The 27,024-nt window shown below is 43.0% G+C and overlaps 1 protein-coding gene across 4 annotated transcripts; it reads right to left on the minus strand.

Annotated features, from left to right (window-relative positions):
• Positions 1 to 10,845: 10,845 nt before the first annotated feature.
• Positions 10,846 to 24,209, minus strand: LOC140508289 (E3 SUMO-protein ligase KIAA1586-like). 4 transcript variants are annotated; one of them, XM_072616097.1, is made up of 7 exons: positions 23,774 to 24,209; positions 18,855 to 18,940; positions 18,240 to 18,366; positions 17,740 to 17,841; positions 14,517 to 14,659; positions 13,690 to 13,910; positions 12,793 to 13,133 (listed from the first exon to the last, which is right to left on the minus strand). In XM_072616097.1, the coding sequence occupies exons 1-6, from the start codon at positions 23,964 to 23,966 to the stop codon at positions 13,863 to 13,865; spliced, it is 699 nt and encodes a 232-aa protein (XP_072472198.1). In that variant the 5' UTR covers positions 23,967 to 24,209; the 3' UTR covers positions 12,793 to 13,133; positions 13,690 to 13,862. The 4 variants fall into 4 exon arrangements, with proteins under 4 accessions (XP_072472195.1, XP_072472196.1, XP_072472198.1 ...); XM_072616094.1 differs by lacking the exon at positions 14,517 to 14,659 and having other exon boundaries at positions 10,846 to 13,133; positions 23,774 to 24,174; XM_072616096.1 differs by lacking the exon at positions 12,793 to 13,133 and having other exon boundaries at positions 13,863 to 14,659; positions 23,774 to 24,208.
• Between the last annotated feature and the right edge of the window lie 2,815 nt (positions 24,210 to 27,024).

The following is a 27,024-nucleotide window of genomic DNA, read 5'->3' on the forward strand; positions in this document are numbered from 1 at the left end:
TTTATCCTATGTGTATCCCCCCGTTTCAAATGTGTTTCTTGTAAGCAGCATATTGTTGGATTATGGCTTTTAATCCATTCTGCTATCCGTCTCCGTTTTATGGGAGAGTTCATCCCATTCACATTCACAGTTATGATTACAATCTGTGTATTTCCCTCCACCCTCTTTCCCACCATTTGTGCTTTTAACTCTCCCGTCTCCCTTCCCCTCCTCAATAGTATTCACTTTTCTCCCCCTCCTCCTGCAGCCTTCCCCTCCTTCTTTTAGTCCCCCTCCCTTTTACTCCCCTTTACTCTTATTGCTTCTTTCCTCCCTTTTAGCCACCCTCCCCTTTCTTCCCCCTTCCCCTCCTACTACCTATAGAGCTAGTTAGGATTATCTGCTTAAGATTATTGTTCCCTCCTTTGAACAAATCAGATGAGAGTACCTCTCAAACAATGCTCATCTCCCTCCCCTCCTTCCCTCTACTATAGTTTTGTACTTCTTCCTGTGATATAATTTGCCATTTTCTGCTTCCCCCTTTCCACACCTCCTATTACATTCCCTTCTCATACTTAAATCATATTTTTGACATGACATCATTTACTTTATGCCCGTTCCCTCTACATATATCCCTTTTATCATAATAGCTGCACAGTTCTCAAGATTAACAGGTATCATCTTCCCTTATAGGGAGGTAAACAGATTGCCCTAATTGAGTTGCAAGTTTTTGTTTTTGTTTTTTCCCCTCTGTTTACCTTTTTATGATTCTCTGGAGACCTGCATTTGAAGATCAAATTGTCTATTGAGTTCTGGTGTTTTGGTCAGGAAGCTCTGGAAATCCCTTATTTCGTTGAATGACTTTCTCCTTGCCTGAAATGTTATGCTGAACTTTGCTGGGTAGTTGATCCTTGGTTGGAGTCCCAACTCCTTTGCCTTACGGAATATTGGGTTCCAATTCTTTCGATCTTTTAATGTAGAAGCTGCAAGGTCCTGTGTGATCCTGACTGTGTGACCTTGATATTTAAATTGTTTCTTTCTGGCTGCTTGTAGTATTTTCTCCTTCACTTGATAGCTCTGGAATTTGGCAACTATATTTCTTGGGGTTTTGAGTTTGGGATCCCTTTCCGGTGGGGAACGGTGGATTCTTTCGATGACTATTTTGCCCTCTGAGTCTAGTACTTCTGGGCAGTTTTCCTTGATGATTTCCTGGAAGATATTGTCCAGACTCTTTTCTTCATCATGGGTTTCTGGCAGGCCAATAATTCTTAGATTTTCTCTCCTGGATCTATTTTCCAGGTCAGTTGTTTTTCCAATTAAATATTTTAGATTTTCTTCTATCTTTTCATTCTTTAGATTTTGTTTGACTGATTCTTGTTGCCTCATTGAGTCATTAGTTTCTACTTGCCCAATTCTAATCTTGATCGTATTGTTTTCTTCAGTTAGCTTTCGCATCTCCTTTTCCATCTGGCCAATTTTTCCCTTTAAGGAGCTATTTTCTCCATTTAATTTTTGTACTTCTTTTTCCATTCGACCAATTTTCCCATTTAGGTTTTGGGTTTCCTTTTCCATCTGATCAATTTTCCCTATTAGGTTTTGAGTTTCCTTTTCCGTTTGATTAACTCTTCCTTTTAGGGAATTATTCTCTTCAGTTAATTTTTGAACTTCCTTTTCCATTTCTTCAATTTTCTTTTTCAGATTGATGTTCTCATCAGTGAATTCTTTTTTTATAGTTTTAAAATCATTTGCCAGTTTTTCTTTTATATCCTTCTTCAGACGTTCCAGGTAATCTAGTTGTGCTTGCGAGAAATTCATAGTCCCCTCTGAGGTTTCAGATGGAAGTACAGTCTCAGCTCTGACCTCTTTGGTGTTTGTGTTTTGGTCCTTATCCCCATAGAAAGATTCTATGGTTTTTTCACTTTTCGTCTGCTTTTTCCAATTCATGATGTTGGTTGAGTGTTGTAGCTTTTGGTTCTTTCAGTCAGAAGGTACAGAACTTTGTGTTGAGCTGATGTGTGTCGAGGCTAAAAGCAGGCTTTTTGTTGTTGTTGTTGTTGTTGTTGTTGTTTCCCAGATCAACCCTGGGGTTAGCTTGATAGGTGTGTGGGAGGTGTGGTCTGGTCTCAGGATATCTCCTCAGCTGGCCTGAGGCAAAGGCAAGGTCCGGAGATGGTGATCCCAGCTTCCCTATTGTCTTCCCTTTCCCCTGGAGGGCTGGGGCACGCCTAGAGGCTAATGTGTGTTCCCGCCCCTCCTGGGGCTCGTCTCCCGGGCTGAGGCTTGCTTGGGTCTCAGTGCGAATTTTCTCTGCCCTGGTTCCTCTGTCCTTCCGGATTGCCTCCACCACAGTAGGAAGAATCCCCCCTTTGCCACTTTTCCAGCCTCTGGTGTTATGAGACCACCCGCCCCCTTCTGCTGTTCCCACTGATCCAGGATTAATCTGGGGAAGAATTTTATGGTTCCCTCACGGTCATCGGGGGGGAGGGGAGAGCACTTACTGATCATTCCGGCATCCCAGCTCCTGGATGTTCAAGTAGTGACCCACTGAAGTCCCGTCTTTAGGCTGAAGATTTCAAAGGCTGTTGCGCTGATATCGTTGGCTCGGCCTGGCTTATCTCCTGCTCCGCTGGTCTCTAGGCTCTTTTTTTGATCATGGCTTTCAGGTAGTCCCATAATTTTTAAATTGTCTCTCCTGGATCTGTTTTCCAGGTCAGTTGTTTTTCCAATGAGATATTTCACATTATCTTCCATTTTTTCATTCTTTTGGTTTTGTTTTGTGATTTCTTGATTTCTCATAAAGTCATTAGCCTCCATCTGTTCCATTCTAATTTTTAAAGAACTATTTTCTTCAGTGAGCTTTTGAACCTCCTTTTCCATTTGGTTAATTCTGCTTTCTAAAGCATTCTTCTCCTCATTGGCTTTTTGAACCTCTTTTGCCAATTGAGTTAGCCTATTTTTCAAGGTGTTATTTTCTTCAGCATTTTTTTGGGTCTCCTTTAGCAAGGTGTTGACCTGCTTTTCATGCTTTTCTTGCATCTCTCTCATTTCTCTTCCCAATTTTTCCTCCACCTCTCTTACTTGATTTTCAAAATCCTTTGTGAGCTTTTCCATAGCCTGAGACCATTGAATATTTATTTTGGATGTTTGGGATATAGAAGCCTTGACTTTTATGTCTTTCCCTGATTATAAGCATTGTTCTTCCTCATCAGAAAGGATGGGAGAAGATATCTGTTCACCAAGAAAGTAACCTTCTATAGTCTTATTTTTTTCCCCTTTTTTGGGCATTTTCCCAACCAGTTGCTTGACTTTTGAGTCCTTTGTCAAGAGTAGGGTATACTCTGGGAATCTGTAAGATCTCAGTTCCTCCAAGGTGGCACAATCAAGTGTGTACACTGATCTCGGAGCAGGGAGAGATTTTTGTGCCCAGAATCTTAGCAGAGTTTCCTCTCCATAGCCATCTGGCCTCCCGTTCCGCAAAGCCAGCACTGGGGCCTGAGATTCAGAAAAGCTGCATGGGCAGGACCACCATTCAGTGTGATATAAAGATCAGCTCCCTCAGGGCCTCTACAGAGGGCTGAGGTAAGAATCAGATCCTCAGTGCCCCCAGGGGTTTTATGATCCAACAATGGATGTGGGTTGCTGTAGGTGCTGTGGTGGGAACCGCCACCTCCAATGTGGCCTCTGTGGCTGCTACCTGAGGCTGGAGCTATGGGAAGGCCCTTCTCCCTTCTGGACAGCTGAAAAAACCCTGTCACTGACCTTTGGTGCCTGTGGGTTGAGGGATCTGTGAACCCGCTGCTGCTGTGACTGGAGATTCCTCCCCTGAGGTGTCCTCCTCCCAGAGCCCCACCACGCTGTGCAGCCAAGGCTGGGCTGGGCTCTGCTTTCCCATGAGGCTTTCAGGTCATCCTGGGCTGGAAACCTCCTCCACTCTGTTGTTCTCCACTTCTGCTGCTCCAGAATTTGTTGAGAGTCCCCCTCTATGGGTATTTTATGGGCTGTGTGGGGAGAGCTTGTGTATGTGTGTCTTTCTACTCGGCCATCTTGGCTCCACCTCTGTGACATGAATTTTGAAGGGCTAGACCTGTGAGATGAGGAAGGTTGTCGGAAATGTTGTTTAGTTGTATATGACTCTTCATGACCCCATTTGGCAGAGATACTGTAGTGGTTTACCATTTTCTTCTTCAGCTCATTTTACAGATAAAGAAACAGGCAAACAGGGTTACATGACTTGCCCAGGGTCACACGGCTACTAAGTGTCTGAGGACAGATTTGAACTTATGAAACTAGGTCTTCCTGACTCCAGACCTAGCACTCTATCCACTGTGTCGGCTATAGCATACCTTGTACAAAACTAGCAGGCTACGTAAAAGGAGAAGTGTGGAAGCATTTTAGGGTTAAGAAGGTATTTAGATTATGATTCCATTTCTGGAGTAAATGATCATTTGGAGCCCAAGGATTCAGATAATCTCTTTAATAAACCATCTAACAACTGCCAGGTAAAAGGTAATCCACAAGGGGTTAAAAGGAAGTTCATGAAGGTAAGGGCAAGAAAAAGCTGTTGGCAAAGAAATGACAGGCAACCATCAAGGAGCTTTGGGGCTCCTTCATCAGGTTCTCCAAACTGCTTTCAGAGTCTGCTGGCCCGCAGGATTCACAGCTGAATTTCCAATCAATCCCCTTGTTAAAAAGTTAGCTCAAAAGTTTCCAGATCTGCTCTACAGCCTCTTTTTAAATAATCGACATCTTTTGTTTTTTACATTATCATGCATTCCTTCTCATCCCCCTCTCCTGAGAGCCCTCCCATATAACAATATTTTTAAAGACAAAAAAGAAAACAAAGAGGAAAAAAACAGAACTCAGTTGTCCAATACTTTGAAAAAGTCTAGAGGCACATGCAATATGTGACACCTGTGGACCTTCCACCTCCACAAATTAGAATTTTGCTACTTTCATTTTTTTTCTTCTTGGTGTTACCTTCACTTTTGATTTTGTGTGTGCGCTTGCTTTTTCCATCTACATTGTCGTAGTCACTGTTTACATTATTTTTTGGGCTCTACTGATGCCAGTCTGCAAGCTCATATAGATCTTTCCATGCTTTTCTATATTCATCATAGATATAATTCTTACAGTGCAGAAACACTCCATTACATTTATGTACCACAGTTTCTTTAGCCATTCTCCGATGGATAGGCATCTAGTTTGTTTCTTATTTGTTGCTACCAAAAAAAATTTCTGCTATAAATATTTTGGTATAGTGGGAACTGTCTTCTTGTTGATGGCCTCCTTGGACTAGAGGTGAAATCTCTGGGTGTAGATATTTTAGTCACTTTATTTGCACATTTCCTGATTGCTTTTCAAAATGGTTGTATTGAATGTACAACACTCCACCAAAAATGTACCAGTATGCCTCTCTTCCTACAACCCCTCCAACCTAGACTATTCCCATCTTTTGTCATCTTTATCAGTTAGCAGTCTGTGAAATGAAACCTTGCTTTGGTTTGCTTTTCTCTTATTATTAGTGACTTGCAGCATTCTTTCATGTGTTCATATTTTGCAGATTTTTGAGTACTGTTTCTTTATATCCTTTGGCCACTTATTTATTGGGAAATAGGTGTTGGTCATCTGTGCGTGTTTATTGCTTACATATTTTGAATACCAAATCCTCCTCAGAAAAATATGATACAAAGATTTTTATGTCATTCAGCCTCTTCCCTTCTTATCCTAGGTGCATTAATTTTGTCTGTGCAGAAGTTTTTCCAGTTTCATTTAATCAAAGTTATTTATTTTCTTTTTTGTAACTGCCTCTATATCTTGATAGGTTAAGAATATCTCTCCTATTCATATCTCTAAGAAGTATATAATATGCCTAATTTTAAAAATAGTACAATCTTTAATATTAAAGTTATGTATTGAGAATATATGATGGAATATGGTGTAAGGTGTTGATCTAAGCCTAATTTCTTTCAGACTATTCTCCAGTCTTCCCTGCAGTTTTAATCAAAAGTTCTTCCCTAAGTAATTTATACTTTCTGATTCATCAAAGACTAAGTTATTGAGTTCCATTTTTTCTGATTCTCCCCTGTCTATTCTGTTCCATTGATCTATTTCTGTTACCTGGGGTATTTGAGAAGTAAATAATCTTTTTAGGTATGATTTTCCTTTCTAAGAGTGTTTCAAATACCTCTTTTTTTATTAAATGTCCACTTTTCTCCTTTATGATTAGGCTCAGATTTGCATTATAAGTTACCTTCAGCTGTATCTTGAGCTTATTTTTTAATGGTCCTTCTTCTGACCACTTACAGAAGTTGTTATTTCTCAATGGAATTGTTAACATTTAAACATTATGTGTCTTGCAGTTTCCCACTGTTCTTTCTTGGAGTGATCTATGGCATTTTTTTTTGTGTTCAGAAGTTCTGGTCAGTTTTTCTGTATTGTTTCTTGCATTATGGTGTTGCAGTATTCTGGGTTTTATTTTTTTTTACTTGTGGTTTTCTTCTGATAAATCTATAATCCTAAAGCTGTCTGTATGTGTCTAGTCCTTGAGATTATTATGTTTTGCTTATATGGGGAATATACTTTCTTTTCACATTATTATTGTTTTTTGCCCCTCTTCTTCCAGATTGTTCTTCACTTCCATATATTTATTTGCATTCCCAATTAGTTAGCCTCTCTTTTGTTTCTTTGGTGAAACTTGCCATTATGGATTCAAGTTTCCCTATTCTGCCAATTATTTCTTCTGTGCAGGCCACGGTCATTTCTCTTTTAAAACATTTAGGAACACTGTGAGATGGTTCAGTGTTCCCTTCTGAATCCACAGGATTCCTTGTCTCATCAGGTATTGCTTTATTTTCCTTTGTCTTGAAATACTTATTCATAGATGCCTGAATTCTTTCCCTTGATCTGGAGGCCATTTTTCCTTCTGCTATCAATATGTTCCCCATTAGTTTATCTGCTTGTGCTCATGGTGGTCTTAGAGTTTTCTTCCTCCTGAGATCTTTGGTAATTTCAATCTCCCCACCTACTTTGTTCCCCCTATTGCTCACTTTATGACTCCCTCCTTTCTGATAGTAGTTTCTATTGGGGCTGGATCTCAAAGTGTCTCAGCCTTACCTCATGGTGGGACCACGACAGCATTGTTCATAGATCCCTGCTCTAAGTCACTTCTGGCAAGATTAAACTGGCCCCAGCCAGATGATGGGCTCTTTCCTTCAGGTTTAGTGGAGTTCCACATAGCCCCATGCATATGAATCCTTTCCTCTCTTCTTCAGTTCTATGGCTCAGCAGCTCAGAATACTGCCATACAGCTATCACAGCCTGAGAAAATTTCTGCCACATGGAATGTGGATCTCTGAGGCACTGGGAGGAGGTAGAGAGCTGAACTCTACTGCAAGCCTAAACACAGGTCCTGTCCCATTCCCTCTGTTACCCTACTCTCTGTTGTGGTCCAGAACACTGCCGCTTGGCTATTGCAGTCTGAGCAAACGTCTACCATGTAGACTATGCCTTTGAACTTTGGATCTCTGCCACACTTGAAGAAGAGGGGAGGATCCCATTGTGAAGTTGAGCTCTGTTGCAAGTCTGTGGATTGGCTAGGGTAATCTTACTGCAGAAAGCATCATGGGCAGTGGGGAGGGGGTATTGAGTAGGTGCTGGTTAGAGCCTAGGGAAAATTGGCCTCTGCTGTCAGTTCGAGGTTTTGTTGGTTTTTTTAAACTTTCTTTGGGTTCTCAACGTCCTAGACTGTGAAGATAACTGACATTTCTTCATCTGGTGCATAATTTCTATTTCAGAGAGGCTTCAGAAGTTATGAGGATAGGAGAAGATATTTAGTCTTCCTCCTTGTTGGTCATGCTGCTCCATCATTTCTTTGGTCACAGTCATCCTGATTGGTGTTGTGTGTGTGTGTGTGTGCGCGCGTGCACATTTAAGCTTCTTGAGCTCCACTAGTGGTCTAACATGCAACAGAAATTAATCTCATGTGAGGAAATCTAGGAACCAGAAGAGTATTTAGGTGAATGCCAAGAGGGAGAAACAGAAGTAATTTTGTCCTTAGTGTGTACGACAAACCATCTGGGGAGAAAAAGGGAAACAGATAAGGAATTTTTGAAATGGATCAAAAGCCTGGCACAGAGACATGCTAAGTGGTATGGAGGACTTCAATGATCAAGACGTACGTTGGAGCTCTCTGTCTCTGACAAAAAATAGAGTAGCTAATAGCTTTGTGACTTGCCTTATTGATAATTTTGTCCTTCAGAAAGTGGGAGAACCAGTAAGAGGAAATTCCATTTTGGTTCTGACTCTCACGAACAGGGAAGAATTGGCTGATAGGGTAGAAATGATGGGAACTCTGTATAGATGTAACCATTTCACAGTAGAAGCTGTGGAGTTGAGGAGAGGAAACGTGGGCATAGTCTGATGTGCATCTCATGAAAGCACATTTCAAAGAATCCAGAGGAAAGGCAAGCAAGAGTGAATCGAGCAAATGCTTCAGGGGAAGTCAGCAACTACTTGAGGAGCCCTTGGCAGTCATTTAATCTCTCTGCCTCAATTTCCTCAACTGTAAAATGGGGATCATAACACCTACTGTCTCCCAAGGCAGTCGCAATTAAATGAGCCAATATTTGTAAAGCACTTAACACAGCCTTGCCACATAGTAGGCGTTTAGTAAATTATCATTAATTTATATAGAGAGAATACATATAAAATAACTTATTAATAAATTATTCCATTCCATATACCCCGAGCATTATTTCAAAGTCCAAGGAGAATCAGTGTGCTCTTTCCATTATTCTGGAACGTCTTTCTTTCTTCTCCTTTATTTTTAAAAGTGAATGTCAAGCCTGCCAGGATTCAGTTTCTCCCATCATATGTCTACTCATTGGTTATAGGACAAGGGGCTCACATCTGAAGTACAAAAAGTCAAACTGGAATTTGGGAAGTCTAAAACCCATAATTATTTGTACTTTCTTCTTCATTTTTTCCTTGCAGATGGGGAAGGACAGGAAAAGTTACTTTATAGCAAGATCATGTGTTGTGGTCATAGTGGACAGAATGTAATGCCTTGAGCAGAGAGAATGTTTTACTTTTCTTTGCATTCAAACATTTTTGTGTTTCTTTGTTTTGATCACACTGCACCTGGGGAGTGGGACAGTCAAGTCAAACAGTAATTATTAAACACCTACCACTTTGCCTTTTAAATGCAAGCAGGTAGTGCAGTGGGTAGAGCGTTGACCTTGGAGTCAGAAAGACCTGAATTCAAATTAGACTTCAGACATTTAATAGATGTGCAACCGTGGGAAAATCATTTAATCTCTGTCTGCCTCCATTTCCTATCTGTAAAACAGGGATGAGGGCAGATGGATGGTGCAGTGGATAGAACGCTGGGCTTGGAATCAGGAGGATCTGAGTTCCCAACCAGTCTTAGACAGTTATTAGCTGCGTGGCCTTGGGGAAGTCAGTTAACCACTCTTTGCCTCAGTTCCTTATCTGTAAAGTTGGGACACAACAGAGAAGGAAATGATAAACCACCTCAGCGTCTTTGCCAAGAAAACCCATGGACAAGTCCATGAGGTCATGTAGAGGTGGACACAACTGAACAATGGTAAAAAGTGTGGATAATAACAACAACTACTTCCCAGGGTGGTTGTGGACGATCCAATGAGATAATACCTGTGAAGTGCTTGGTACAATTATCCTTTTATTATTATCTGTCAGGCATGGTGCTAAACTTGGAGATTAAAATAAAGCAAAAGAATCCGTGCTGTCAAGCTCAGTCTACTGGGGAAGACAATGTGCAAATTTGTGAACAAGATATAGACAAGATAAAGCCAAATCCAGATTATGTACAGAGGGAAGGAACTAGCATTAAGGTGGATCAGGACCTTACAGAAAGTAGAATTTTAGGAGATTTGAAGGAAGGTAGGGAAGCCTGGAGGTAATGAGTGAGGGATAGAGTTCTAGGCACGGGAGTAGCCAAAGAAAATGGACAGTGGGGGCACAGAGGATTTCATCAGAGGAGGCTAGTGGCTCAGAGAGTACATGGGAGGGGACAAGGTGTTAAGAAGACTGGAAATGTAGGAGTCCCATTATGAATGGCTTTGACAGTCAGAGGATTTTACATTTGATCCTGTAGTGGATAGGAACATTGGTAAATGTTTAACAACTGGCTTTCTGGAGAGAGAGGGCAAAGCGACACACACGCACACACGTGTGTGTATATATGTATGCACATATATTTGTGTGTATATTACATATACATACACACACACGCATGTACATGTTGTTATTTAGTTGTTTTCAGTCATGTCCGACTCTTCATGACTCCTTTTGGAATTTTCTTGGTGAAGATGCTGGAATGGTTTGCCATTTCCTTTTCCAGCTCATTTCACAGATGAGGAAATCAAGGGAAACAGGTTGAAGTGTATACATGTCAAGCTGAAAATATTTGGTTAAAAAAGTCAAACAGGCTAAATGCACATTATGTATTCCCTTAAAGCTAGCAGTTACATGTTCATGGAGTCAGAAGGAAAACCTCTGACAGCCGGATGGAAGAATGACCAGGCCATATTAAATACACTTTACCATAGGAAAGGAATTTTTTTAGTTGTATAAATTGTAAATTTGGTGAGATAAGACAATTAACAAGGTAGAGTCAGTTGGAAATGAAGATCCCAGGATGTCTCTTTTCCTGTCTCTGCATATCGAGATAAGAAAAATCCCACCCTTCTGGCTGTAGGCATCCTGTCATAAACAGGTCTTTAAAGTTGATAACACAGGAAAGGACATTTTTAAGCAAAATAAATCAGTCTGATTGATTAGTTCAGGCTTTGGCCCTTATCAAAAGTCCAAAAATGATACTAAACGTTATCAACATGTATGTAAATTTATTGTACATTTTACCTAATATAAAGGAAGCATAGCACACAATTTACAATTCATAATGAAACAGACATTATTCTTTATTGTAAATTCCATGGAGTCAATGGATTCTTACAGAATGTTCTTGGTGACTTTTGCCGAACTCTTGTGTCTGTAGCCAGCCTATGGTTGCAATTTAGCCATGATTTGACAAATGGAGTTGCATCCCAATCGGCTAATTCTTTTCCCAATAAATTTATTGTCATTAAATCAGATACATGATTTACTGTTAAACTATTTCTCACCCTCGTACAAATTATATTCATTAAATGGAAACCTCTCTCTGCTTCAGTTGTACTGATGGCAATAGTGCTAACGATTTTTTTCGCTTTCTGTATAGTTGCAGGTATTGGGACATTGTTTGCTTCTATATTATTATCTACAAAATCACGAAAATCACTCAAATCAATTTCATGTTTCAAAATTTCACTTAAGTGATGTAATTTTGTTTCACCAGCTGTCCATGGTGAAGTAAGTTCTTCAAAAGGCCAAGTAGATGGCTCTAATAAATCAAAATAATGAAAAATGTTTTCATCATTTCCCTCCGATAAGAGACGTAAGTTCATGTGTTGAATTATATTTTCCAGTAACTCATTCCTAGGAAGAGCCTTGAAAGTATTATGTTTGCCAAATGGAATGCCTTTAAAGTTGTCTGATTTCATTAAATCTTCAACTTGAGATTCGTGATTTCCAGTACCAATCTTTAAACTTTCCAAAGCTTTTATGGTGCATTTGATTAATTTTTGTGCTTTCCGAAGGCTGGTTGATTTTGACTGCAAATTTAATGCAGTCGAAAGTAATGAAAGTTCTTCAAGAATGTCAATCATTAAAGCAAGGTCTTGCAAGAAATTACTATTAGCTAATCTCTTTGCCAAACCAGAATATGAAGAAGAATGAGAAAAATGCATATATAATGTAGGATATGCACGCCATACAGCAGTAGCAGCTTGCAAACTGCATGCCGCCCATCTTGGGCCCAGGACTTGACCAATTTCAGCAATTTCACTTTCCAGTTCTTTAGCTACCATTCCCAGCTCAGTCTGATTTTTATTAGATTGGTGATAAATGGAATACATTTTATCCAGAAATATTTTTAAATGATTAACTTGTTTTATTTCAGATATGGAATCATCAAGTGATAATTGCAATCGATGATTTAAACAGGGCCAAAAGATGATTTTAGGAAAATTGTCCAATAGCTTTGTAGCTACTCCAGACTTTCTTCCCAGAATTTTATTAGCACCATCAGAACAAAATGCAATTAAGTTCGCTTTCAAATACTCATTATTAAAGCCACAATCATCTAAAGTAGACAACAACGTATCAAAGATACATTCTGCTGTGGTCGACACCAACTCTTTTAAAGCAACAAATAACATTAGGGGTGCAGGTGCGGATTGAACTGCGCACTGGAGATAAATCACAAGGGTGCTCTTTTTCGAAATTGTTGATACCTCATCAATGATGATGCAGATTTTGGCATTCTCATCTATAATACTCTTAAAAATCTTCATCTTAATTTCTTTTGCGATGTGTTCTGCTATTCTTGTTGCACTGTATCGTGTACGTAAACAATTACCTATATCTATTCCATTTTTCTCTTGTAATTCTATTGCCCCCTCAATATCTGATAAAGGCCTATTACGTTTGACTAAACTGTAAACAGTTTTGAAAACTCTTACAGTAGCATCAATATTTTTATTATTTAGTTTATGCACAATATTTGAAATTGAGTCATCTGCTGATTCTTTTAACAAGTTCTGAATTTTAGTATGGGCTTTAGAAACATCATGTTCCCTAATTTTTTTTCTCAGAGAAGCCTGTCTCGTAATTTTATTACTGCCATTCGGGGTGATTAAATATGCGCTCCATTCCTTGGATACATGGATGTGCTTTTCCACTGTCACTCCTAAATGCCGAACTGCAGAACAATCCTTACATCCTAATTTACCTCCTTTTATTTCAAGCCATTTGTATTGTTCTGAAAATAGAAATCCTTGCTTTTTGTTCCAACAATCTGGAAGCGTAAGATTATCTATTTTTTCCTTTGAGGAACATGATGGTTCTTCTTCAATGACTAGTCGTCCAAAAGATTCAAAATTGGGTTCCGTTGGCTTTGGTGCTTCACAATGACTTTCATTTGCACCATTATTTTCTGCATATGTCTTCACCTTCTTCACATTTAAAAAACTCAATCGATCACTTTGCCGTTTGGGTATTTTAGGAAGCATAATCTGAAAAATAATTGTACGGTAAGTTAGTAAAATTCATGATACCATTTGAGTGTTATGAAAATTCTGTTAAAGATGTCTTTATATAATTTTTGAAATAGCACAAATTTTAAGCTAAAATATTTGTATGAACTTGTATTTCAGTTTTCACTTACAACTTGAGTAGGACTTGCAATTTCTTGCAAAATTAATTGTCAATTTTTAGAGTTCTATCAACAACAGTGCCACACTCAGACCATGAAGTAATTCTTAATAATTTTCTGATCCAGCAAAGAAGTCACTCACGTCACTGATAAATGAAAGAATGCAGTTCCAACACAAATGCTGATTGATATCTTCATCTAAGTTAATGAGTAAAATAAAAGAGAAACAATTTTCTACTCACTTGTCCATGATGCAAGTGACTTCTTTACTGAATTGGGTAATAGTTTTTGAAGACTGAAAGGATACTTTCACAATTTTTTGTGCTATGCAGACATGACCCACTTGCATTGTTCATGTGGTTGGAGACTGTCCCATTGAAATGTCTCACCAGTGCCCTACATTCAGGGATACTCACCTCACTCAAAGTGCTCTGGAGGGGGCCTGCTACCTCCTGGGCTGGTATTTCCTGGCTACCCTTCTGTATTTCTGCCGTGACCTCACATTCTCCACATTCACCTGTCATAGGATACCAAGGAGCATGCTTTGCTTCCTTTTCCTTGGCTGATGTACCCAGCCAGATGCTCTGGGTCATGGCTGAGTCTCTGGCTTCATCCCAAGGCTCCTGACTGAGGCAATCTGAAGGAATGGGTAAAAATGTGTCATCAGCCACTCTCCTCTATACCTCCTAAAGTTCTAAGTTCTGTAGCTTCCATCAAAGTGGAAGAAACTCAGTTTGGACCAGAGACAACGAAGACAGTCAAGGGGGAACTGGAAGGTAATTATAACAGATGCCCACCTGCCCACAACAAAATCATTTATGCCCCAGGGTCCTGCAAGGACTTACAAATGTTATCAAAAACAATTTACTCAACAACAAACATACAGCTCCTGGTAGACACAAAGACAGAAACACAGGAAGAAACTCAGAAAAGTACTCAACTGAAAACAAGCTGAAATCTCGATCTATCAATACAAAAATATGCCCAGCAGAATGTTTGTCATAACAAAACAAGCCAGCTGTTAGTGAGTTATGAATGAGAAAGGTACTGTTGTTATAACAACAAAAATGAGTCATCCTACTAAGGGAAGATTTAAAATGAGAAAGGCAGGGGCTCAGAAACCAGATCTCCATTTGACCACAAGGAGAAAGGGAAAGGCAGAAACTGACAGCTACCAGTGAAGACCAGACAGAGAGGAAGGTAAGGCTCCTTGATTAAACAAGGGTGACAAGGTGGGCATTACCATGTTTCCAGCAAGGTTAACAATCAGCAGACATGGAAGTTTATGGATACATGTGTAATCATTGACAACCTCGGGGTTTTTTTCATGTACATGCTTGTTTTTCTCATTTTCTTTTCCGTATTCTATTGTACACACGTGAATACCTGTAGTTGTTCAAATAAAACTGGTTATTCAGAACAATTTACATTCAAAGGCAGAGTCGGAGCTTGAGGCGACCTTAGAGGTCATCATGTCCAATGCCCTTGTTTTATAGAAGAGAAATCTGAAGCCTAGAAAACTCCAGGGCCACAGGCTACTAAGTGTCCGAGGCAAGACTATGACCCCTAACCCCTGACTTCAAGCCCACAGAGTTACTGTTCTCTTCTTGGTACACTGCTTTACCCCCATTCTTAACTGACCCCACCCTCACGATAAAGAGAAGAGTTAAGCCAAACAATCCAACAGACCCTATCAAAAAGTGATGCTATATTTGTTGGTGTACACTTTTTCAGTCATGTCCAACTCTTCATGAACCCATTTGGGGTCTTGGCAGGGATAGTGGAGTGGTTTGCCATTTCCTTCCCTGGCTCATTTTATAGATGAGGAAACTGAGGCAAACAGGGTGAAGTGACTTGCCCGGGGTCTGAGGCTAGATTTGAATTGAGGAAGATGACTCAAATCTTCCTGACCCCAGGCCCAGTGGAGCCTGGGCGCTGGGCAAGTCACTTTACCCTGTTTGCCTCAGTTTGCTCATCTGTAAAATATGTTGGGGACATGGCTGTACACTATTGTGCCTCCACATGCCACACCCTTAATCCTCTACTTCTCTAGTAAGGAAGAGATGGGGAAGGGGGAGGGTGCAGAGAAGGAATGCTTCCTTACCAGTCATCTACTTACTGACCTTGTCAAACACAGCTGAGCAGAGCCTGACAGCCTTTCTAAGTCTTCACTGTTTATGAGAATGCAGTTATCGTATATCCTAGGGGTTGATAAAGCACAGCCCACAGGCTCATCTGGCCCGCCATCTTTTCTTATATGGCCTCATGAGCAAAGAATGGTTGTTACATGTTATCATACTTTAATTAGAGCAAATACTTCTTTATTTAATGATGTAAAAACCATTCTCAGCTCGTGAGCATCCATAAGGAGGTCATGTGACCCACAGGCCATCTTTCGCCTCACCTCCACCTCAGCCCTGCATCGCTTGAACCGAGCTGTTCTGTTTCTCTGAACCTTTTGTATTTGTCATCTCTTAAGACAAAAGAATACTCAATTGCTTAGTTCAGATGTTCCCTGCTTAACGGACACCCATTTATTTTCAGAATTTTGTCCTCTCATGTTCTGGCTTTTTTGTACTCAGAGTAGCAGGGAAGGCACCCCAAGGGCCCAGGCCCTTATTTCTCTCCTCCAATTAAGTCTCAAGGCCAATTTCAATGCCCTTTAAGCAAACACGAGGGTGGCCTATGTGCTGTAGGGCCTTAGGAAAAGCTTGCCCAGCCTAATAGCACAGCCCTATAAAATATTGTTATTATTACCCTGTCAGACCTGACTTCTAGGTTGCTTGGTTTTGCTTAACTTCCCACTTCATTTTTACTCTTTCTATTAAGTGATGGCTCTCTGATGGTTGGGAAAGGGAAGATGGACATGCTCAGAAATGAAAGTGTTGGATAATTAAAATACAGCAATGCAATTAAGGAAAAACAGCACATCTCCCCAAATCACTGAGCTGAATGTTTTTGGCAATGTGTCCCAGAAACAACTGAACAGTCATCCAGGGATCAATAAACCAAATGGCACAAACTATTGAGGGAAGAACACTTTCTTCAACGAGAGCTGCTGGGAAACTATCAGAAATTAGGTTGGGGGATCACTTCACATCATCGACCTCAAGAACTTTCAAGTAAACACAATGAATATACATTTCATATAAAAAAAAAAAACGGAGTAGCCTCAGAAGGCTACTTGGAAAGGCTATTTAAAAGCTATAATGAACTGACACAAATTCAAAAGAGAAAGATGCTTCTAAACATGGTCAAGGAAGAAGGGTAGGGATGGTACAGTGGCCTAGAGTCAGGAAGACCTGAATTCAAATCCAGCCTCAGCCCTAGCTGTGTGACCCTGGGCAAGTCATTTCACCTTCTTTGCCTCAGTTTCTTCATCTGTATAATAAGCTGGAGAAGAAAATGACAAACCACTTCAGTATCTTTGCCCAGAAAATCTCAAATGGAGTCAGACACAACTGAAATGACTGAACAAATAAGAAGATGGTGTTCTCAATGGAAAGATCAGAAATGATCAATGGCCTCCTGGATAACTGTTCAAACTCTCCAATGAGTATAAAATTTAAATTAAAACAACTCTGAGACATTACTACTTTACACCCATTAAATTGGAAAAAAAAAATCTTAAAATAATTCAATGTTGATGAGACTATGAAGAAAGAGACATCTCATCATACTACTGAGCCAGTTAGGAATGGATATGAACTTATTGGAAAAGATAACAGCAGTCTCCAATAAGAAATAGCAAGAGTTCATCCTGCTAGATCTAGGGAGCCCACTGGCAAAAACATATTCTAAGGACAGTTCCTAAAGGAAGGAAGAAAAGACTTTTATGCCAAAGTATTCACAGCAAAAACTGGGGGGAAACCCCAATGCTCAGCAATTAGTGATGGCCAGAACACAGTGAAATGAACCTGGTGGAAGGTAATCATGCCATGTGAAATTATAAATGGGAGGAGAGATGGGACAAATCCACCAACAAGGAGTGTTCCTTTGCTTCCACAGACCCGCCAACATGGAAGCTCATTGTTTTACTGCCTACACAAACTGTTGGGCTCGAGACTGGACCATGTTGCTTTCCCTGGCATCTCTCTGAGAATTAGTGAGGTAGAATATTATTTCAATAGGCTATTCACCATTGGTGTTTCTTTCTCCAAACGTTTTCTGTTCATTTCCTTTGACTATTATCTACTGGGGACTAGAAGCAACTGATGAAAAGAGGGAATCAATTCCACATCACCATGACTGATGGAATCAATGTCAAAAGCTCCTCCCCAAAATAGTTAAAACAGAACCATCACCTATTTCTAGGAGGACACAAACAGGTGGTGCCAGAGAACAGCAGCCATGTAAATGACAGAATTCAAAAGAGAAGTTCAGACTCCCCAAGGTCGAGGTCTTCCCCAAATGCTTCAGAACACTCGAGACTTCCGATGAGTCCCGTCAGCCTGTCACTCACTCACCTGGATAAATGGCTCTAGGGATGCCTGCCTTGAGCATCAGTGGTGCTTCTCCTCTCTCCAACTGGGAGATCACATGAGGTTTGGCTGCTGGAAGCCCTGCCCCTAGGGGGAGAAATCAAGAAAGTGGGCACAGAGGGCCACCTCAGAGGTCAGCCCAAGCTGCTTCCTCTTCGGTTAAACAAAGTTAAGTCCAAGAAGATGGTACAAAGGGCCTCAGAGTGATGGAGTTTTGAGACAGGTCACATGTCTGAGGTGGGCCTGCTAGAGGGGAGGGTCTTTCTTCATCTGCCTTGTGTCTCTGGGGCCAGACTGAGGAAGCTGGCAATGACCTGGCCCTGTGGGCAGGAAGCATTCATCTAATGAACGCATCTCAAAGGGTACACCTGACCAGTTCTGCACATTGGGCAGTGACTCCAGGAGCCCTTCGGACCCCATCTCCCCCAGCTGGGCAGAAGGGAGATTGCAGAGATGCTGCTGTCACAGGGGCACAGAGACTTTACCCACAGACACCAGGTTCTCATAGTTCTCCAGCATCACATCCCGGTACAGGTCCCTCTGGGCTGGGCTCAGGCATCTCCACTCCTCCAGTGAGAAGACCACAGCCACATCACTGAATGTCACTGGAAGCTGAAACATCCAACGTATTCCTGCTCAGCCAGGGACCGTCCCTCCCATGTCCATGGGTGATTAAGCGAGTTGGTATGGGGTGTGGGGCGGTCTTCCTAGCACTGAGAGTTTGGGATACTCCTTTTTTTTAAATCTCATTTGTGAGAGGAACAAGGGCAGAGCCAAAGCTGATGGGGACCCCTTGGCTCGTCACCATCACAGTGTGCCAAGATGCTGAAAAGCATTTTGGGATGTTGCCTAGAGAATTGAGCTCTTTCTATTTTTCTTCTTCTCTTTCTATGGACTGGCCCATTACTCCTGGGACCTCCCCCATTCTGTGCATCCCCTAATTTGTGTATTCAGCTCTAAAATTCCTATGCCCGTCCCACTGAGACCTAGGGAGATGGAGGCCCATGGTACCCAGAGCTGCACCCAAGACTGAGATGAGCCAAGATCATCCAAGGGAGGGGAGATGAGAAGATGCTTTGGAAGAGGGAGCCCTTATTCACCTGGAGCCTGGCTGTCAGCAGCCCAGAAGCCATTTCTTCGCTGGGGCTCCTGTCCTCAGGCAGAGCAGGGTCTTGAGGATTGCAGGCTGTGGGCAGAGATCGGAAGAGAGGCAGACTGCTGGTCAGCCCCATAAATCCCAAGTACAGTCCTTGCAGCACTCCCAAACCTGTCTGTGTCTATGGTGCACTTGGCTTTCTCCACCACTGCTCAGAACGTCATGAAAAAGTTAGGTGTGTCTGCCAGGTGTGCTCCAGATGCTGGCTCCCTTTCACAGGACCCTCAGCACTCCTCACAGCCCTCCCCCTCATATCCTGCTCACAAATGATCACGTTCTCTTCAGCATTTTGGACAGAACCCAAACTGATTGTTAATGAGCCACTGGGTAGCCCAGGGTGCTGGGTCTGGAGGCAGAAGATCTGAATTCAAATCCTGCCTCAGACCCTTTCTAGCTGTGGGAGCCAGGGCAAGTCATTCACCACTGTCTGTCTCATTTTTCTCATCTGTAAAATGGGGTTAATAACAGTCCCTCCCTCCCTCCCAGGGCTGTTGTAAGAACCATGAGGTAATAACTATAAAACACTTAGTACAGGGTCCAGATCTGAGCAGATGCTAGGCAGTTATCCCTTCCTCCCTATGACTTTCTCCCTCACAGTTCAGATCTATCACAGGTTGGCATAAGAAATTAAATGGGAATTTGGGGGGTTTTATGGAAGCCACAGATGACGCTGTGGGCCATCAAAGAACACGGAGCCTGTGACCAAATACTGAGGACAAATCTTACACTCAGGTATGAAAAACATCCCATAAAAGAAAATGGACAAATTGAGACTTGCCTGGAATGAGAGGGCCACACAATCTAATACGGTTGCAGGGGTGCTGCGCCTCTATCTCCACCATGTGGAAGGGATGATGGTATAAATGACTGCTATTGTCATTATTCTACCTTTCCACAAATTAACAGCCGTTGTCTACCATGATTCCCCAAATCAGAAACCTCCCTCTTACCCCATCCAGACGTCTACCTAAGCTATCCTGCCATCAGCTCTGAGGCTACTCACCCCTCCCAACTGGACCTCCAGACCTCATATCCCCAGGACCCAAAATCGCCCACCCAGAGTTGGAGCTGGCTCAAATAGGGACTGAGTGCAAATCTACCTTGTCCACCAAGTCTAGACCAGACCTGACTTCACGGCACATTCCCCTATCTATTTGGGTCATCTTATTTAGTCGATTAGTTGTGTCTGAGTCTTTATGACCCCATCTGGGCTTTTCTTGGCCAAGATACTGGAGTGTTTGCCATTTCCTTCTCCAGCTCATTTTACAAATGAGGAAACTGAAGCAAACAAGGTTGAGTGACTTGTTCAGGGTCACACAGTTAGGAAATGTCTGAAACTGGATTTGAACACAGGTCCTCCTGACTCCTGGGATGGCACTCTCCTGTGCCACTTAGCTGTCCATCTTGGCATCTGCCAAAGTACACATACATCATGCCTGTTACCACCACTACCACCCCGCAACATTCATTTATTCTGTATCTTGCTCTGGGCCCAATAATTAAATCAGTAAGAACCTGACATCTAAAAAGGGCACCACTGCTCTATGAATCAACTCAACATTATTGTGATTTTGGGGACAAATTATCTTGCCAAACCATTGCTTTCCCACATATAAGGCTCTCCTGTATTAGAATGTAAGCTCCCCAGGGCAGGGACTATCTCCTACTTGAATTATATTTCCAGCATTTAGGAAAAGTTTCTTTGTTCATTCACCAACCAGCTGGGTGTGAGGTGAAACCTTAAGAGTGGTTTTGGGTTTCCCTTTCTCTTGTGATTAGTTATCTGACCCAGTCTTCCCTTCCTTTGCCAATACCTTGCAGCTGTCCTTTGACCACTTATCTAGTGGGGAATGAGTTTGGGGTTACATATATGTTTTGTTCCCCACATATTCTGTACACACCATGGCCTTAATCAGAGACATTGGATGTGAAGGTTTTTTTCTCCCAATCACCCACTTTCCTTCTTACCATACTTGCACTGATTTTGTTCCTGTCATCAAAATCATCTCTTTTAGCTTCCTCCTGTCCCTTGTTTGGTCCCCAGGCACAGATCTGAACCTTTTATGATGTGACTTTCAATATCCTGGTCATACATCCATTCTGACCTCAATGCAACATAAGATACTGGTTGAAATCTAACTTCCATCAAACTCCTTCCAAGGCTTCCCGGCAGCTTTTGCCAAATAGGGAATTCTCCTTTAAGTGGAGAGTCAGACACGAGCGAACCGACTCAACAACATACTTCTCTTTTTATACCAATACTAAAACATCTGAGTGATTATAGCTTCATGGTATAAGGAGAGGCCTGAGAATCTCTTTTTTGTAGTTGTATATTCTCCAGGACCTAACCCTGGCCTAGAACACAGTAGGCATTTTAATAAATGTACACTTCTCATTCTCACTTATTGGACTCATTACACTGAGACTGCTCTTTGTAAGACAAATAAACACAATTCACAAGTTTCACCTCACAATTAGCAAACTGGCAAAGATGATGAAAGACTGAATTGGCCAATGCTGGAGAGGCTGTGGGAAGACAGGCACAAGGAGGCGGCCAGGGGAAGTATGAATTCTAGACCATTCTGGAAGGAAGTTTAGACTTCTACAAATTGATGAACTGCTTACCCTTTGACCTAGAGATCCCACGGGGCAGAAAGTAAGGTCCCAAAGTGGCCAAAATATTTACAAAAGTAGCACTTTTTGTGAAACCAAATGTGCCCACTGAGAATAGGAGTAAGTAGGAGTTAAGAAAGAAGAACTATGAAGAATATGGAGAAGCATGGGAAGGGAAAGGGAACAGAATGAGGAAAATGGTGTACTCTCAACAGTGATGGAGATACTAGTAGCACCTGCCTTCTCGGAAACATGGTAGGGACTCTATCAAGACTAGTTATTAAAAAAAGAATGTACAAGAATGTGTAAGAACGGAAATGGAAATGGCAAAACAAAGCTGAGGGACTTGTAATTATAATGATCAAGCTTGGCCCCAAGAAGAGATCGACAAAAATCCACCTCCCTCCCTTGGGACACCAGAGGTGGGGAACCACGGGAGCATAACTCTGCATACATTACTGTGGGATGATGCAGAATTACTTTTTTTCTCTCCTCTCATTCTTTTTTTTTTCTTTGTTACAGGAAAAGTCTTTTTGTGGATGAACATAATTGGAAATGAGAGGATTTAATAAGTAGGATGTTCCTTTAAAAAATTTTTTAAGGAGATAAGTATTCAAGATGGAAGCAAGGGCTGGTAACAACAGGTGAATATATACGTGTACGTGTGATCCAGTTCTATAAATAAGGGAACAGAGGCGCTGACCTCAGAGGTGCAGCTGGTAAGGGACACTAGAATTTTCTTAAAGGATGTTGGGAGAGGGCAGAGGCCATCCTACAAGAGGCTTCCTCACTGTGTAAAAGCTGGCACCTAGTAGGTGCCTAATAAGTGTTCACTGACTGATCTGCTTGTTTTCGCTGCTGAGGACATTTGGATGGCAGTGGGGGGAAGTGGGAAGGAATAAACATTTATGTAGCACCTACTACATGCTGAGCACTGTGCTAAGGGCTTTACAAATGTTTTCCCATCTGATCCTCACAACAGCCCTGCACGGAAGGGTGCTGTTTTATTACTCAGGTGAGGAAACCGAGGCAAAAAGAGGTCAGCACATGTGCACGCTTCAGTATCTTTTCCCCACTCATTCTCTGAAGCATATAAAATACCAGTAAGTCTTTTTTACTGCGTCTATTCAGGGGCAGCTGACAGAGCACTGGGTCTGAAGGCTGGAAGGTCTGCCTTGGAATCCAACTTCAGATACTGGCTCTATGACTCCAGGTAGGCCTGCCTCAGTTTCCTCGATTGTAAAATGGGGATCGACCTCGAGAGGGTCACAGGCGGTCCCTCTAAGTGCCTGGCACATAGTAGGTGCTGAAGGAACCCTGGTGTCCCTCCCTGATCTCTGAACGAGATGGAGCCAGGACCACTCCAAGCGCTGCCCCACCGCCTCTCCAGGACCCGCCAGTCCTCACCCCGGGCCGGACCCCAGGAACCAAGCCGGGCCGGGCTGAGGAAGACGCAGGGCCTCCACCCTGGGCCAGCCACTTCACCCGGCGGGCCTCGGCTTCCTGCCCATCTCACTGGGCGGCGGGCTCCTGTTCTCTGCAAGCCCCGCCCCCAAAGCCCCCTCCTGGGGTGCCCCCTCCTGGGGTGACTCCTCCGGGGACCACGCAGTCACTACCTGAAATCCAGCCCCCCAAACCGTCAGCATTTACTGCGGCCCTACTACGCGCCCGGTGCCGGAGCCCCCATCCTGACGGGGGAGGGGGCGGCATGCCACAACCGCACCGGGGGAAGGGAGGGCACGGCGGCCCCAGGCTCGGCCTGGCCAAAGGCACGGAAGGGACACGGACCCTAGAACCCGAGCCTGGGCAGGCTGTGGAATCGAGCCCGGGGTCACGGGGGGGCCCGCGAGCTCACGAGCAGGGCGGTGACGCGTCGTTATTATATATAAGCGGGCATCTACGCTTTCCACAAAGTCCTCATTAAAAGGTCACAGCCCACGGCCGCGCGCTCCAGCGCCTCCCACGTGCAGGGGCCGACTTCTGGGACTGACTAAGCGGCCCTAGCCCGTGACCGTGGGCGGCAGAGCCTCTGCGCACGCGCAGCCCGCCTCCCCCGTTGTTACCCCCACGCCTCCTCTCCCTTAGTCAGGCCGAGGGGCCTCCGCGCATGCTCACTCTCCCCCCTCCAGTAGCCCCCACAGCCTAGTCAAGGCGCTGAACCTCTGCGCATGCTCAGTTCCTACTCCCCATCCAGTACATGCCCCATGTCCCTCGGGTCAGTCTGGCCGCCGAGCCCATGCTCAGTCTCACCCCTTCCTGTGGCTGCCCCCGTTCCCGACAGTCTATTGGCGGAGCTTCTGCGCAAGCTCACTCTCCTCTTCTGTGAATGCCCCACGGCCCTCCTGGTCAGTCTGGGGCCGAGCTTCTGCGCACGCTCAGTCTCACGGCCTCCGTGGCCGCCCACGTTCCTGACGGTCCGGCGGGCTGAGGCGCCTCTGCGCATGCTCAGGCCGCCTGCGGGGCTTCTCCAGCCCCCTCTCCGCGCGGAGCGCCCCTCCCCCTCAGCCCTCCACCGTCCGGCTCCAGCCTCCGTCGGTGACTCCCGCGCTGCCCATCTTCCCTCCCGACCCCGTCCCAAGCCCGCACGTCTGGCTCACCAGCTGCTCCCGAATGGCGGCCACATAAGCGCACACAGGCGCACACCGGGATGCCTCGCCCAATCAGAGTCCTCCGTGCCTCTCCCAGCCCACCAATCCCAGCGAGCTGGTCCTCCTGCCCTGCCTCTGGAGCGGGGGCTGTGCTGGAGCCAGCTCGAGAGCCGCTCGTTAAATGTCCAGGGTGGGCATGGAGTGTGGAAGTCAGCACACACTACAAGTCAGAGCCCGCTTTGCTGTTGAGTGGGTTGTCTAGACTTAAAAAGTGACTGAGAAAATGTCAGTAATGCAGGTCCAACTTAAAGGGGTATGGGTACAATTCTTTTTGTTCTGGAGAGCCGGTTGTTAAACATTTACCAGTGTGAGTGCCGCTTCTGGGTAAGGCCAGGGTGCTCAGAGTCTTGCCTACTGCTACCTGGCCCAGACCAGCTAGCTACATTTCCCCCAGTAGAGGAATGGGAGGATCTTTTTACTCTCCCACCTCCAGGGCCAAATGCACTCCTCCCCTTCTCTTCTTTCTCTCCCCCATCTCCGCTCAGAGGTGCACGAGGGGACAAAAGTGACTTCATAGACTGAGCTATAAGGAACCATCCAAGCTCCTGACCTTCCAGATGGAGGCCAAGACTCCTATGACTTAGCCAAGGTCTCCCAAGTTGGTGAGGTTTGATTCCACCCAGGTCCTCTCCCACAAAACACTACGTCTCCAAAGTTTTGGTATTCTCACTGGCTCCCATCCCCACCCCACCCTCCCCTATGCCTGGAATGCTGTCCCTTCTCACTGCCCTCAGGCTTCCCTGGCTCACTTCAAATCCCTGCTAAAATCCCACCTTCTACAAGAAGACTTTCCCCATCCCCTTTCATTCTAGTGCCCTCCCTCTGGGGATTCTTTCTCATTTATCCTACATATAGCTTTTTGTACATAGTTATTTGCATGTCATGTTTCTTGTTGAGAGCTTTTCTAGAGCAGATTGTCTTTTACCTTTTTTAAAAAATTGGTTTTTATTGACATTTTGTTCCTTCTATCATCTCATCATAGTTATCCCAACTATCCCTCCCCCTCTCTTTCCCATATAACAAATAGTATTTTTTAGAGGAAAAAAAAATCAGCCCAACTGATCCATACATGAGAAGTCCAAAAACTTGCCACGTGTGGCATCTCCACGAAGGAGGGGGGCAGATTTGGGTGTGTCTTCTTATATCTCTTCATTGGAGTCCTACTTGATTTTTATAACTATGTTACATTTACTTTTGAAATTTTAGTGTATAGTTGTTCATTCCCTTTACATTGTTGCAGTCACTGTATATACTGTTTCTTGCCTCTGCTAACTTCAGTCTGCATCAGTTCATGTGGATAGATCTTTCCATGCTTCTCTGTATTCATCACACATCATCCCACACAGTACAGTAAAACTGCATTATATTCATGACCACAATTTGTTTATCTATTCCCCAATTGAGGGGCATCTATTTTGTTTCCAATTTCTAGCTATCACAAAAAATGCTGCTATAAATATTTTGAAGTGTGTGGGAATTTTTTCTTTAGGAATGGATTCTCTGGTTCAATAGACATTTCGGTCACTTTATCTGCATAATTCCAAACTTCTTTCCAAAATGCTTGTAGCATTCACAGTTCCACCAACAATGTTGTTAGTGTGCCTCTGTCTCCAGAACTCCAGCCTTGACTGTTGTTATTTTTTCATCTTTTTAGCCAATTTGCAGAGTGTGAGGTAAAACACCAGGGTAGTTTTGATTTGCATTTTTCTTATTAACAGTGATTTGGAGCATTTTTTTCATGCAGTTGTGAATATTTTGCAATCCTTTTAAGAACTGACTGTTGATATCCTTTGGCCATCCATCTATTAGGGAGTGGCCCCATATATATTTATTAATTTCTTATATGTCTTGAATGCCAAACCCTTAGCAGAGAAATTTTATACAAAGATTTTTCCCCCATTCAACCACCTCCCTTATCCCAGATGAATTAATATTATCTGTGAAGTTTTTCAGTTTCAAGGCATCAAAGTTATCTCTGTAGTCTTTTGTAATTGTCTCTGCCTTTTGGTTAAGAATGTGTCTCCTACCCCTAGCTGTGAGACCTATGTTATCTGTTTCTTTTCTAATTTTTTTTAATAGTTCGAACTTTAATATTAAGGTCGCTTAAGTATTCAGAATGGATTGTGGAGTGTGGTGTAAGGTGCTGGTCTAAGCCTGTGTCTTTTGCCTCTCTCTTTGTGTCCCCAGCTCTTAACAAGGTGCCTGGCACATGGTAAGTGCTTAAGAAATACTGGACCAACTCTTCTCACTCCGTCAGGCTAGCCTGCTTACCGCTCCTCAGCAACACTTTCTTCACTTCATGGGCTTACTCAGCCACCTCTTTTCTTTTAAGATTCCCTTCATCCATGTACATCAGCCTCTCCAGGTCCTGATGACTGCTCACTCTGTTCCCTTGCTATCTCTTCCTACTTCTCTCTCCTTCAATCTCTTGGAACTTAAATTTTTATTCTGAGCACCAGACAAAATAGACTTTGCCATATACACAGTAGAACAGAGAAAATATAACTGGACATGAAAATTTGGATGGACAGTGTCCTTTTCTTTCTAAATATACAAAAAATTAAGTACATAATTTTTTGAAAATCTTATTTTTACAAAGATCCATATTCTCTCCTTCGCAATCCTCCTGCCCTCTTCCTTCCCCAATCTCCAAAACAAGCAAAATAAATTTCCATATTGGTTAAGTGGAAAAAAAACCCAAATCACTCTGAACCCTCGGGCTGGGTCTGACAGGAGGTGGCTAGTATCCACACATACATTTCAAAGCTGCTCTGCTTGTCTGGGATTTTTTTCTGGCCTCTTTTCTGTTTTCTTCTGTATATGAAAAAAATGAACCCGATACTCCTTTCTTTC

This window comes from Notamacropus eugenii, chromosome 5 (genome assembly GCF_028372415.1).
Source record: "Notamacropus eugenii isolate mMacEug1 chromosome 5, mMacEug1.pri_v2, whole genome shotgun sequence".
In the NCBI taxonomy this organism is placed as follows: Eukaryota; Metazoa; Chordata; class Mammalia; order Diprotodontia; family Macropodidae; genus Notamacropus; species Notamacropus eugenii.